This window comes from Acomys minous (genome assembly GCF_964271855.1).
Source record: "Acomys minous genome assembly, chromosome: 6".
NCBI lineage: Eukaryota > Metazoa > Chordata > Mammalia > Rodentia > Muridae > Acomys > Acomys minous.
In genome coordinates, this window is record NC_140487.1 from 76,551,474 (window position 1) to 76,566,608 (window position 15,135).

General features: G+C 45.7%; 1 protein-coding gene across 7 annotated transcripts in view; it reads left to right on the forward strand.

The window, feature by feature from the left end:
* Positions 1-5,789: 5,789 nt before the first annotated feature.
* CEP41 (centrosomal protein 41) overlaps positions 5,790-15,135 on the forward strand; it is a 37,956-nt gene continuing 28,610 nt past the window's right edge. For 2 of the 7 annotated variants that reach the window (XM_084786385.1, XM_084786386.1), the window contains exon 1: positions 7,542-7,715. In XM_084786385.1, the coding sequence (XP_084642511.1) occupies positions 7,584-7,715 (132 nt within the window). In that variant the 5' untranslated portion in view covers positions 7,542-7,583. The other 5 variants (XM_084786388.1, XM_084786387.1, XM_084786390.1 and 2 more) reach the window with 5 other exon arrangements.

Sequence of the window (15,135 nt, forward strand, 5' to 3'; positions counted from 1 at the left end):
GAGGGTCTAAGGTTTTTATCACTTATATAGGAGTCATAGGATATGGGTAATGTTTGTGCCTGTCCTCGGCAGTGACCGATCATTTCCTGCAAATCTACTCCACCAAGGGAGCTCCCCTTGGGTACCTTGTCCTGCTCCAATCTCTCTGTGAGTAACCAGGGGACGCGGATGGAGAAGAGAGTTAAGATGCTGTTGTCAGGAGCTCTGTCCTGGCAGTGTTCACGGAGAAACACAAGCCGCAGGGTGTGCACAGCTTTACCCACACCCGTTTATCTACAGGAGTAGTTCTCTGGATGGATGGAGGAGGAGAAGGACAGGAAAGGAAAGAGTTAACTGGTTTATGTAATTAGAGAGGTTAGCAAGTAGGGAGGAAAAAAAAGTCTGCACAGGGTGTGCAGGCTGGAGACAAAGGGAAGAGAGTCCAAAGGCAGCTTGGCGGACAAATTCTCACTTCCTTGGGCGGGGGGCGGTCAGTCTTTTTTCTCTTAAGGTTTTTCAGCTGTTTGGATGAAGCCAAACCACAGACTAGAGGGTTATCTGCTTCGCTCAAAAATCAACCAATTAATCTCATCTTTGAAAACACTTCACAAAAACACCCACGTTGATGTGTGACCAAACATCTGGGTGCCTTGGTCCAACCAAGCTGACACACAGTTTTTTATTTAATAATTAGATATAAGATATAAGGCAATAAGATAATAAGGTAATAAAAGTACCAGATGCCAGATGTTATGTTGTAGAGGAGTTTATTAAATGAACTTGGGGAGAGAAGGAAAGGGGGTAGGGTACCCCAGAGAGAGAGAGACAGAGACAGAGACAGGAAGAGTGAGAAGAGAGAAAAAGAGTAAGAGGGAAGGGGGAGGGGGAACTGTCCTTTTATATAGCCCTGGGCAGGGCCACACCCCCATGGCAGGTAAGCAGTGACATTACAGGTAGGTCAACTGAAGCAGAACCACACGGGATGAACTACCACAGGCTCCCCATTATCCCACATTGACCCGCTAACCCACACCCAGCCCAAGGGCGGGGGTTCTTCTTCCACACCCCCAGACCCAGAACCTTAGGGTCCAGCCCAGCGGAGCAAGAGGGACCCCGCAGGACTTTGGAGTTCCGTATATGGCTGGCATATGACCATGAGCTCATCCCTCTGAAGTCTTCAAAGAAATGTGATTCTTATAGAATCTCTGTGTGATGGTGGGGTGACGTTCCCTGGCGGCGTTTTCTATACTAAGTGGAAGCAGAATGCCTATCCGTGTGCTTCTGATGTCTTATTACCATCCGTATGATCTGGATGGTTTAAAAGTGATGGACAAGAATTGTATTTGAAGGAAGGAGAGAAACAAGGAGAAGGGGCTTGCAAGCCAGTGGCCTCAAGTTTCCACACGAAAGCCTGACAAATGTGATCATCTGACACGCTGCGTCCTTATTGGACTTCTGGCACCCAGGCCCTTTGGAGTACAACAGGCGCCTCCAACCTTCCTCTTCTTCCGTTCTGACCCAGGCCAGCTCTTCACAGTGCCCCGTGGTACTGGGTCTGTAGCAGAACACTGTTCCCCAAACAAAGACCAAAACATTCCTTGTATTACCCCAACATCCGGACTCTGTCACAGGTGTAAGGTCTTCTGGGAGGGGACATCATGTGCATATTCTGTCACAGCATGGCAGTCCATGTGGCCCACCGGTAGGGTTTGAAAGTGCCCCCTCCCCAAATTTCACATGTTGAAAATGTAGCCCTCAGTTGCTATATTTATCCTTTGCTATGGGACACCTGAGGGCTGATAGGGTCATTAAGAGCTCTGTTCTCATGAGTAGACTAAGTCGCAGATTAATAGGTGAATATTGTACCCTCTTCAGCAAGTAAGTTCTCCCCGGCATGCCCTTTGCCATGGCATAGTGCAGCAAGAAGCCTATCACCAGCTGCTGAGCAGGTTCAGGTACATTTGCTCTTGGAGTTCTCAGCCCCGGCAACTGTGACTTCAATAAAGAAGTCTCTATTCTTTGTAATCTATCTGGCCTCTGGTATTTTGTTATAAGAACGGAAAATGGACTGAGAGAACAGAGGTGGTTGCAGAACTGCACAAAAGCATGGACTCCAACAGCCAACCAACCACGCTATTATTACACCACTGTGTCTTTGTGTCATCAGTTAGGAGGGCAAGATGTGACTACAGCTGTGGGTGTCAGTCACTCTTCTTGGACTGGCTACAGAGATGTATAGGCAAGGGTCAATATCACACTCCGATGTGGTACGCTCTTCCTGTGGACACATTTCACACCACTCGAACGGCAGCAGATGGTTGCACTGTTTCTGGGAACATTTTACTGGGGTAGATGCTCACTGCTTCAGCTATCTGTTTCTGGGGACCCAGGAAAGGATCCCAGGACTGGACTAGATTGGGTGGAACAATTTCCTTAACATCTGGACATGTATGTCATTTAGGAAATGAGAACAAATGAAGCCAAGGAAAGGAGCCAAGGCCCATATCCAAAAAGGAACATCATGAGACGGGCCTGTTGGAGTGGGGAATTTGGGGCTTTAATCAAGAAAGTAGACTTGACACCCAAGGGAGGGCACAGAGAACAACTGGACAGAGGATGTGAAGCCGGACAACCAGAGGGGTTCAGGGAGAAGGAAGGCACCCACCGAGAGGCTGAAGCATGGGAAAGCACTGCCGGAGTGGTCCCAGGAACACCTAAGATCCAAACGAGCTTTCTATCAGCCACACCAACCTTACCTGAGGCTCCCTCCCCCTCGACAGAGACTAAAACCTTCTGGGAACCCATACAGGGTTAAAAAGGAGGCGTCAAACAAATGGAAGTTCATAAGAGCACTTCTAACTTTGGAGAAAAATAAGATTAATCAGTGGGAGTAGGAACTTCTAAAGAAAAGAATCAGAACTACTTCTCTTACAAACAAAGCTCGAGGCTCTCAGCAATCACCACTCTGATTGCAAGGACCTCACTCGAGTGCCTGGAGAGTCTTTTACTGCCAAAAACTGCGGCACTTCACCTCGCGGCGCGTTACTCAGAATTCTGCTCTGGTCTAAATCAGCACAGACAAAAGCCATAGACCGCTTTCAGGATGCAGCCAGCATCCTGGGTTTTGTTTCTTAGGGGAAGAATGTGATTTTTTTTTTAAAGGATGGGACAAGTTCGTAATCACGGAAGAAAATCTGTGAAACTCACAAAATGTCTACCGAATAAAACAAATATCTATATTCTGCAATCCAGACATAGCTCTTATTAATGTTTTCATTTTCTTTTCTATGGATACCTGTATTTTTTCCCTCCGTACACATCAGGATCATATTAAATAAGTTTCTCAATGTTTGTTCCATTTACTGTATCAGGCGTAGTTCTCCATTGCCCTGGTTATTCCCCAAAATATATGTTTTAACGGTTCTGTAAATTTACCTTTTATGAATATGCCACTAGATATTTTAATCTTTTTTTTTTTTTAACTTGATGACCAGTCAGGTTGGTCCTATTTTTTTCAGAGTTTTAAGAGTCTGCTTAACATCTATGAGTGCTATTGCTATGCAATACTCTGACCTTTTCTTTAGGGAAAATTCTTAGGATATTAAGCTTTGAGGATTTCTCTGCATTCATTATCAAATTACTCTTCATCAGGTCCCCACTAGTAGTATCTGAAGGTGTTTGTTTCAAGAGTCGGTGGGCACTACACGGGTAACATTTTGAAGAGAAAAACACCTTTTGTCTGCTAGTTGAAAAGCGAGACAGCTCTTTGCCTTGTTAGACACGTTTTGCTATGTTTATTGACTGCTTTCTTCCATGATTTATCATTTGATAGCGCTTAGCTGTTTTTCATATTGAGAGTAAACACCTTCCTTTAATTTTTGATCCAGTTTTGACACAAGTAGGATCTGAAAGGAATCTTGATGCTAAAAGCCTTTTGGTTTGTCACTCAGCACTAGCAGAGAGTCTGAGGAGGCACACCATGAAAGCAAGGGTAGCTCTTCCTGAGCAGAGTCTCAAGTGTGGCCTTTGGGCTCTTCTGCATCAAAATCCAGGGATGGAGAAGCATCGTGTGCCTAAACACAGCGACCACTAAGGTCAGTACAGCTGATATTTCCATGCCACTGGAGCAAAGGTGAACAGTCTTACAAAGAGGTGAAGGCCAGCACTGATGAACAGAAATGGACCATGTGCTGACCGTTATGTTTCCTGCTCTTGAGAACCTGATCGCGTTCCGTAACTTTATTAATGTGCTCTCGCCCACTGACTTGACTCCCAAGGTTACGAATGTACAGCGACCCTTGATACATTCCAGTTCCTTGCCCTGTTTCTCCAGCTCACGTGCATCTGTCCCTTCACCTATAGACGTCTTGGAGTTTGACCTTTCTTCTCACCTCTTGGCTTAGTCCCTATTACTGTTTCCTTCTTGCTTTCTTTTTCCACTTTATTTTGTGAGTACGCATGTGTGTGCACATGTGTGGAAGTCACAGGACAAGCTACAACTTGTCGTTGGTCCTCTCCTTGAACCATGTAGGTTCCAAGGACGGACCTCAGGTCATCCGCTTTGGCAGCCAGGACCTTTGTCCCCTAAGCCACTCTGTCTGTCCCTTTCTCAATGTCCTACCCATAATCCCTATGGGCACTCCAAGCTGCATAGATGCATACGTTATGTGTCTAGAAGCTTCTGCTCCCTGGGCACAGATCTGAAAACTATCCTCCTATCTACTCCCTTGTAATCTGTGGCAGACAAACCTTGGTAGTATTAAAGAGTGAACGAAGTGCATGGGCAGTTATGAAGGTAGTCTTAAGATCCTGGAGGTCCAGCCTGTTAGAATGACTCCATCCAGAATATGGCCCTAAGAGCAAGTTCCTGAAACAGCTAGAAGGACAGGGTAAGGGAGACCTGGTTGGTCATTGGGTCATCCGCGTAGACTCTGAAGTATTCCACATGGATGTTATTATTTACTATCCAGAACCAGCCAGCACGAGCAACCGAATGTAACCTTTCTCGTTTCTGGAAAAACGACATAGAGCAAAGGACAAAGGGTTACTGTGCTGTTCCTTCCCTGTAAAAGGAAATAATAATTTTGATGGATTTGGTGGGACATTGAGGAGCCGAGTCAAACTGTGTGAGTAATTGTTCTGTAAAGGTGCTAGGACTTAATTCTCAGATCTGGAATGAGAACAGGTGGTGGTTGGTGGCAGGAGTCACAATGGTTTCCATGACAACAGGATTGGGTTTTAGTCATCTTTCCTGTCCTCCACAAAAAACGTACAGCAGCTTTCTTCGCAAGGTGCTTATTAAATACTTGTTAAATGAATGATGAGACACTGAACGGTGTGTGCTCTTTGCAATTAAGGCTGCCGTTCTTTAGCTAGACTAAAAGCTTTTAAAGCAACAATAATTACTGTGTTTACTCGTGATATTTTGCATAATTTGCATAATAAACCTGAATATAATAAACTATGTACTCTCATTCCAGCTGAACAACCATGGCCTACATCATGTCCTCTGTCATGGAAGAAGTAGCCCCGATGTTTGGTTAGAATGGCTTTACAAAGGCGGGGGGGGGGGGGGGGGGGAGGGGGGAGGCGACCTGTGCTGAATCTGTCTTCTCTCTTCAGCCTGAGGCCAGCCTCCCCCCTTCTCAGGTCTGCGCAGGCGCCAGCCTCCCGCCCCACCCCCACCCCCGCGCCATTCTTCCCGCCTTTCTGGCCTCAAGGCCCCCCCCCCCCGCACCAAAAGCTGCGCTAGCGGGCGTCCCGCGTTGCCCTTGGCAACCATTGAGCAGCTTTTCGCTCTCCCTGGCCCTGCCGAGCCAGTAAACGGAGCTTCTATTGGCTGGTCTGGGCAGCCAGGCCAATCGGAAGAGCGGTTACAGGGAGGCGGCTGAGCGTGGTTGTGGGGGTAGGAAGCTAGATTAGTGGCAAGGCGTGAGGCTAGAACCCCGAGCGTGGTCGGTTGGAGCAAAAATGTCTGCCCGGAGGCACATTGGGAATCCTGAGGTGAGGGCCAGGTCCGGACCCGAGAGCCGGAGGGGGCGGGCGCACCGGAAAAGGCGCCACGTGGGCAGGGACGAAAGCCGGCCACTTCCGCCTCCTGGAAGGCGGGAAGTGGCCAGCGTGAGGAGGGGGCCGAGCGCTGGGCCTGGGGCGGGGCAGGCCTGGGCTCCGCATCAGGAGGAGCCCGGTGGTGACCGGCGAGCTCTCCCCCAAACGCCGACCCGACACCAGTGTTTGAGGCTTGGAGGAGCCAAGTACATAAAGACACAGCCCCTGCCTTCAAAGAGTTTACAGTCTAAGAGTGACACTTGAAAATAGAAGTTAAAAAAAAAAAAAAAGATGCTCCAGACACATGGAAGGAATGAAGGGACCATCACTTCCGAGAGCCGGGGTACATCAGACCAAGCTGTTGCAAAGGGCTCTTCTGCGTTTGAAGCAGTTTAATGTCACCCAGTATTACTTGACTCTTACCAAACAAGTGCCAGACCTACAAATAGAACCAGCTGAGTTCAGTCTAGTGATGGACGCTTGTAAACTGGAGTTGAGTTCGGTCACTAGGGAGTGAGATGTAAGAGGAAGTCAATTGAGAGAAGGAGGTTCTTGAGCCGGAAGGGTCCCAGTATATCACGGCCGTTCATTGGTCTGCTGAAGAGCATGCTGGGTAGAACAGCAGGAGCCAAGTTAAGGAGAGTGTGAACTCCTGTCAAGCCCCAGTATGAGTCTACAGAGCATGAGGCAAGTTGAGAGGGGCCTTCTGCACCTTCATACCAAACACCAGTTGTAGGTCTTTCATTTCTTGGCAAATGCCTGGTGTTTGAGCAAACTTGTATAGTGGAATGCCACGACAGTGGTGCCTGCTATTTTATTTGTTTGTTTGTTTGTTTGTTCTTTTTGACACAGTCTCACTGTGTAGCTCTGGATGAATAGGAACTCAATATGTGGACCAGGCTGGCCTCAACCTCACAGAGATCTGCCTGCCTCTGCCTTCTGATTGTTGGGATTTAAAGGTGTGCATCGCCATCACCACCACCACCACCCAGCCTTGATAGTACTTTGTAAATACTGCAGTGTCATTTACATTTGGAATCTAAAGTCCAGCCCATTAAAGAAATCAGATAATATTCATCAGAACTCAGGGATGGGGTGTCAGGGAGAAAGCGATGCTGGTCTCAGGATAGAAAGTTCGTTAGGATAACTAAAATTTTGAGACTGCACAGCAAGGATGCCTAAAATTTCAATGTGCGAGTTCAGATTAACCAAGAGAAATTTCCAGCTCTCTCCTCACAAAAAGAGAGGTGATGACTATATTGACTGACTTGACTTACTAATTCCACAGTTATGTCCCAGGGATCAATCGTGTTTTGTCAACTAAAATAGTATCAATTTTAGATGCCTGTGGTGGGCGGGAGAGGTAGCCACAGTGACAACATAATTGTCCTGCCTGTTCAGAACTTGAGACACATGCAAGGAGTCTTAGCACTCCTCAGAGGTGCCGTTTAGGCACAGTTAGAGCCACAGGGTGGAGGATGGAGCTGAGCAGGCAAGGAGCACATTAGGTGATTATGGTGATGTCTGTGTAAACTGAGGCTAGGAAGTCGGTACAGATGGAGGAGAAATCGCGGTGTGAAGCTCTCCATGAGGCACAGTCAAGCAACGCCTTGAGAGATGGCATGGAGATGGGTAGCTTGCTTGCCAGCTGGGACTACCTAGTAACGAAGTCAGGAACCAGGCAAAGGGTATGTTAGAGGAAGAAGGGCACGAACAATGCCGTCCTTACTGCCTTCCTTGAATGGAGAACAGTTTCCAGGAATTCTTGAGAAAGAATACATAAGTCTTTTTTTTTTTTTAACCCAAAATGTAATGCATATCTGAAACTGTTTCTATTGTATATCCACTTTAATTTTTTTTTTCCCTGAGAGTGCGGTTGACAATAGACTTCTTGGTTGGAAAACAGCAACATCTTGAAAACATTGCTCTGTGACCCAGCCGCCAGTGTTATTGTAGAAAAATCCAAAGCTGCTCTGTTGCTCTGTGACTTGTTTTTCCTTTCAGGAAGCTTCATTTTGTTCCCAGTGGTATGGCATTTCACAAAAAGATGCCTTATTGTGGTCTGTTTTCACTCACTTTGGTAAACACCAGAAACTTGTATCTTTCTAGGCTGTAAAATTTTCTTGAGTTGTTTTACTGTTGAGTTCATTTCTTCCAACCTCTTCCTTGGATTCATTATTTTGATACAATATCTGTGTAACTGGTTCTGATTTTTTTTTTCATTTTTATCTCCTGTTTCTATATTTTTGTCTTTCTGCCTTAAGAAATTTAACTTTATGCTGGGCAGTAGCGATACATGCCTATAATCCCAATCTAGTCTACAGTGAGTTCCAGGACAGCCAAGGCTACACAGAAAAACCATGTCTCAAAACAAAAACAAAAACAAAAACAAAAACAAAACAGAGAGAGGAGAGGTGAGGAGAGAGAGATGTATTTCCTAATTCTTATATTGAGTGTAATTTTTGTTTTGTGTATGTTAGAGAGAAAGAGAGGGAGGGAGGGAGGGAGAGAGAGAGAGAGAGAGAGAGAGAGAGAGAGAGAGAGAAAAGGGAGGGAGAGAGAGAGAGAGAGAGAGAGAGAGAGAGAGAGAGAGAGAGAGAGAGAGAGATTTACGTGTATGGGTCTTGTGTATGTATAAGTCAGCAACCTCAGGTACTCACCTCAGATGCTGTTTACCTAGTACATCCCAAGGATCCTCCGGCCCCTTAGCAGTGGAATTATAGGCATGTCATCCCAACTGTTTCACATGGCTTCTGGGACATGTCAGATCCTCATACTGACTAAGATATCACCCAGAGCCCCATCATTTTACTTTTGTTTTGTTTTGTTTTTCAAGGCAGGGTTTCTCTGTGTAGCCTTGGCTGTCCTGGACTCACTTTGGTGTTTTGTTTGTTTGTTTGGTTGGTTGGTTTTTTTTGTTTTTATTTTTTTATTTAATTAATTTATTAAGATTACATCTCAATTGTTATCCCCTCACTTGTATCCTTCTGTTTCTCCCTCCCTGGACTCACTCTGTAGACCAGGCTGGCCTTGAACTCACAGAGATCTGCCTGCCTCTGCCTCCCAAGTGCTGGGATTAAAGGTGTGTGCCACCACCGCCTGGCTTTATCATTTTAATTTTTAAGAGATCTGTTTTTCACTGTGATGTTACTTTAAAAAATAAATATATTTAAAATATTTTAAAAACAAACATAGATTTGCAGAAAGGTATTAAAACAGTACAGAGAGGTCCTGTGTGTCCTTCACTCGGTTTTCCATGAGTATAGAACACCATCAGAACTAGGGTATTCAAGCTTGCACAATTTGTTCCTAGTTCTAGGCTCTCTTGTCACATACACAGGTTTAATATAATCCAGACTTGCATATGCATAGAGCTACAGTCACAGTAAAAGAACTTCATCACCACCATAGCTCCCTCACGGTACCCCTCCGAATCAGCCCATTTTCCTCGCTCACTACCCTCATCCCTGGCAACCACAAATACGTTCTCCATCTCTGTATTGCCATTTTAAGAATGCAATAGAATCATCCAATATATGGCCTTTTTGGATGGTTTTCACTTTCTACTCAGGTTAATGTCCTGGAGACACACCAGGGCGATGCATACAGTTGACTCCTCCGTGCTGGCCAGTATTCTGTAGTGTAGATATACCAGTTTGTTCACTCATCCAATCAGTGTAAAACATTTTGATTGCTTTCAGTTTGGGACTATTAGAAATAAGGATTTCAGCTTTTGTGTGGACATTAAGTTTCATTTCTGTAAGATAGGTGTTGTGCCCAGGAGTGCAGCGGCTGAGGTGTACGGTAAGCACATGCTTAGTTTTAATAGAAACTGCTCTATGACTTTCCACAGAGGCTGTGCTACTTTTCATTCCTGTTAATAGTGTATAAGGGTTTTAGATGTTGCATAATGTTGGTAACATCTGATATTATCAGTGCTACTGCAGCTGCTCTGAATAGGTACAGAGAGTTATCTCATTGTGGGATTTAAAAAAAAAACATTATTTGTGTGTGGCTGTTTGTGTCTGGGTGTTATGGTATGTGTGTGTAGGTTGGAGGTCAGCTTGTGGGAGTTGGTTCTTTACTCTCAGGCTTGGCAGTGAGCGCCTTTACCCACTGAGTAATTTCCCAACCCTCATTATGGTTTTAATCTGTATCTGTCTCCCTAATGGACATAAAAACTGGCAATCTTTTCATGTGGTTATGTGATTATCTGTTATCTAGCTAACATTTTCAGCAAAACATCTTTGTGTCTTTTGCTCTTTTTTTTTTTTTTTTAATAAAGTCTCACACGGGAGCCCTTGAGCTCGTGGCAGTCCTCCAGCCTCAGTCGTCTCGAGGCCTAGGAGTACAGGTACGCACCCCTCCATTGGGCTTCCTGCTCTAACGCCTGAGCCTTTTATTTTCCTTTTGTTGCCATTGTTGGTGACTGCATAAATATTGGTTTTTTGGACAACAGATAATAATTAGGATTTAAATTCCTTACTGCTTTTGTATTTCCTTGAGTTTCTATTTGCCTTTACTTTAACTCTACACTTCTTATGAATGATGTGTCTACATCATTATCACTTTTTGTAATTGTTACCATCAAAATTTTATTCTACTTTTTTATAAATAATGCAGGAAAATGTCCTACATCACTATCACTATAATCTTTTCATAATTTTCTTTTCCAATACTTTCTCTCTGTGTACATCATACTGAAAAATTTATGTCGGATGGCAAAGAGATTTATATTGTAATTTTGTTTTACATAAATGTTGTATTGTACATATGGTGTTTTGACTTGTTTTTCCCCCCACTTAACAATTTGTCTTGGGTGCCAGCTGATTCCATTTATGGTGAGGACTGGCTTTGCTTGTAGATGGCTAACTTCTTTTGGTGTCCTCACAGTGGATGGCAGGAGAGAAATAATTCAATAGTGTTTCTTTTTTAAAAGTTATTTTGGGGCTTGTAGAAGTTGATTTGTGAAGCCTAGTGTACCACACCTTTAATCCCAGCACTCAGGATGCACAGAGAAGGAGATTTCTGTGAGTTCAAGACCAACCTAGTCTATATATTGAGTTCTAAAACAGCCAGGGTTACATAGTGAGACCTTGTCTCAAAAAACAAACAAGCAAACAACAAAAAAGTTTATTTGTGGATGCAGGTGTGGTATGTGCTTACATACGTGTTCCTTCCTGTGCACGCGTGGTCGAACGTCAGCATTTAATGTCCTGCTCTGGTGCACTCCACCTTCGTTTTGAGGCAGAGTCTCACTGAATGTGGAGTTCTTTGACGAAACTCGGCTGGCGGCCTCGTCCCTATCCTGTTACCCACATTTCCCACCACTGGGGTGTCAGATACATGCCTGCCCAGCTTGTTACGTGAATGCTGGGGATTGGAACTCAGGACCTCCTGCTTGCACAGCGGGCCCTGTGCCGGCTGAGCCTGCTCCCCAGCCTCTCACTCGTATCTTTTTGTAAAGACACCAACACTGTTCTCAGACTTCTCTTAACCCCCAGTTGTCAATTTATGTTTCTGAGTAGCAGATTTTACAAGGTGATTGAGATACTGATTTTTTTTTTTTTAATTGAGAACAGGCCTGCTGATGGTGAGCTACAGATGATGACATTTACCAAGATGGGCGAGCACGTGCGCTCACTGCTAGAACCCTTTCCTGAGCCCTTATTCAGCACTCCTTTTCCTTCCCGTGTGGAGGATGCTTGGCACAGCCGACTGTTTGGCCTTTTAAACACTGCTCTTGGCTCCCCTGGCACTCCTTGTTGCTCAGCTGTCCTAAGCCCATCACGTCATTTTCACTTGTTCATCGCTAGGGGCACATGGCTTAGTCCTCTGCCAGCCACTTGGTTGCGTATTCCCTAGGATTCGACCTTCGCAGTCACTCGCTTCTCTGTAGGTGTGAGGACTCTAGCGCCTGATTGCTGTCACTTTTCCCTCTCTTTCTGGACTGGGGGGTGTTTATGTCCTTGAAACTTCCTAATGAAGTCTTCCTGAGGTTTTGGGAGAGAGTGAAATCAGATGCAACCGTTCTGTCTCTCTGTTTCAGCTCATCATCATCTACAAGGACTTTGTTTTCTGACATGTTTGCAAGAACATGAGATAGGGCTACCTTCCCGAACCTCACTGCACTGCACTGCCAGACCGGGTGCTTCCGCAGATCCTTTTGAATAAGTGAAGATACGTGTGAAGCTGAGAGGAGAAGTTAAGGGTAAAATTCCACCATTTGGAGACTAGAAGCCTATAAAAGGAAAGAAGTGTACGACTTTGCTTCACAGAGAGTCTATTGATTGAGAAGGTGGAACCCTGAGAAACAGAGTAATTAAGGGGCTGACAGGAATGACTCATGTGTCAGAGGAGAGAGCGATTACCGAAGCCAATGCAGTAGAAACAGGTTTTGGTTTTAATTAATTAATTATTTATTTATTTATTTTTGAGACAGGGTTTCTCTGTGTAGCCTTGACTGTCCTGTACTCACTTTGTAGACCAGGCTGCCCTTGAATGCACAGCGATCTACCTGCCTCTGCCTCCCCAGTGCTGGGATTAAAGGCGTGCGCCACCACGTTTTTTAATATCCCATCGTATGGTATAGAAGGACTGAGAACGTTTAAGTAGGTATCCACTGTGTTTGGCATGTAGAGTTTTCATGTTAGGTGGCTGGTCTGAGTGATTGCGGGGGGTGACCGAGTGAGGTCCAGACAGACAGTGGTGACGTTTACTACGGCTGCACTCAAGGAACTTGGCAGAGGAGGACGGGCAGGGCACTGCTCCAGTGATATGTTGCTTTGTTATGAAACCCTTCTGTCCGCATCCCTGCTGGCTCTTAGCTCTGCTCGGTGCCTCTCATGAAAGCTCATGGCATTTTGCAGACAGCCTGAAGCTAGAGTTTTCTCAAAACCTGCATTTCCACGTGTGCCCATCGGTGCTGTGTGTCCTCTCCCATGTGGCTGAGTCCTAAGGGAACCAGGTGGAAGCTGTGCTGCTTTTCAGTCATCTGCCACTTGCACCAACATCTCAGGCTCACCAAAGTCAGCAGACTGTAAACCCATAGTCTGATACCATGGGAAAGTTTGACTCCATCTTGGAAAATACAGTCTGCCCCTGAGGAGTAGCTACTGAGAAAGTAGGTCTCGCTGTGCCTGGAGTCTAGGGCCAACATGACTGATATTAACACAAGTGGATTCATTAAAACACTCATCCTAAAAAGTTCGCCTTTGAACAAAAACCTATTTTAAAGTCAGATGACCTGAAGGCCAGTACTCACTCCCCTGATTTGTGGACATGCAAGTGTGCCAAACAGCATGTGAATCCTGAGAGAGGGGAAGCGAGAACAGCACATGACGCAGGCCCTGCTGCTGCTGGTTTACTTAGTTTCAGTGTGAACTTGTCGCTTATCTTTTTTCTCCAACATTCATATCTTCACAAGTCTCCCTCCGTCGGTATGCAGGGTAGCGATCCTCTAGACCACTGCTGTGGTTGTGTGGCTTACACCTCAGCACTTGTTGAGAAGAGCTGGTCCTCACGCATCTATCTTCTCCATTTGGAGACTCGCTTTCCCGTGCCGTGTCATAGGCCAGGAGTCCACATCCTAATGGTTATTGAGGTTTGGGGATTACATACTCTTTTGGAAACTTGATGGAAACCTCGGATCCCAGCAGAGAAAACGAACATACACAGACTTTTTTCACAGAGCGTCATGAGAGTCATGGAAACTTACCAGTGAGGTCATGTGAAAACCCTGGCAGGAGTTCAGATTCCCAGTGGCTAATGGTTAAACGAGACGACGTAGGTAAAATGCTTAGTCAGATGTCAAACAACACGCGACACACGCTCACCAAATAAAAGGAGTGATTACGGTTCTGCTGATTTTCAACTTTTCTTTAGCAAACAGCAATTTGTTTTTCAAACATAGCCTTCAAATGGCTTTCCTATTAGAATTTATTTCCGCTTGGAGCACCTTTTCCATCCCTTTTGTTATCTCGTGCCCACTCTTCCGTGAAGCCTGTCTTCTCAGCCGGGTGTTCCAGCACTGTTGCTCTTCAGACTTCTAGGAGCCTCGAGTGTTGTGCTACTCCTGTGGTACTGACGCACACATGCGCCTTCATGTTTAATGCGTGTGTCTGCGCATGTGCCTCAGTGCGTGTGCTGAGGTGGGTTTTTTGGTGGGGGTGGGGTGGGGGTATCTTACAAGGTTGCCCACGTTGGCCTAGAACTCACAGTCCTCCCACCTAACCCTCCAAAGGAGCTGGGGTACAGGTGCGCACCACTGTGCCCAGGGTCATTGAGTTTGGCAGGCACGGGCACTTTCTGTCCCTTGCTTTGCACAAGGTTTTGTAACACACTGAGACAGGTAGAGCCCCTGTTCAAGGAGGGCCATGATCAGCTCATGTAGACAAGTGAGCCTTTTCCTCTTGGGGTTGCTTTTTGGTCATGGCATTTATCACAGGCACAGGAAAGTGACTAAAACACTGTCACTATCTATCGATGAGCCGCTGAAGGGTCTTTGACATATTTGGTTATTGCCAAAAAGCCTATAGTAATTTATAAGCATGAGCGTTCTCCGCTTCCTGCTCTCTGATGATGAACTTTGTTGTGACTATCTTTGTTTTAAATATGTATCAAAAGTCGCCTTTTCCATCTGGGCTCTGGGCCTCTGCCCATTCATCTGTAAACATCCTTAAATCTGTCCTTTCTTCCCCCCCAAACACAAAAGCACCACCACACAGAGAGATAACTCTGTCTCACCTTGGCAACTCTGGAGAGAACCCAAAAAGACCACCTGCCTACCTCCTGCTCCCTGCACACATCTGACCTATTGTTACTTTCTAGCCGTTCCCATCAGGGCCCGTCAACAGTGTCCTGGTTTGTAAACCCAAATTCAGTTTTCTGTTCCGTCACTTGACCTGGATTCTTGTTTGCCTGTTCCTGCTCGACCTCTTGTTCTCAGACTTGACAACTCTGTCCCAAGTTGGCTGCTTCCCTCTCCTGTAACTCTTCTGTGCCTTGCGTAATCCTCTTTCTTTGGCCTCCTCTGAGTGTCAGCCAAGGCAGCTCTTCCCCACCTGCAATGTTGGCAATGTTGGGACATTTCTTCTCTGTGTACACTGT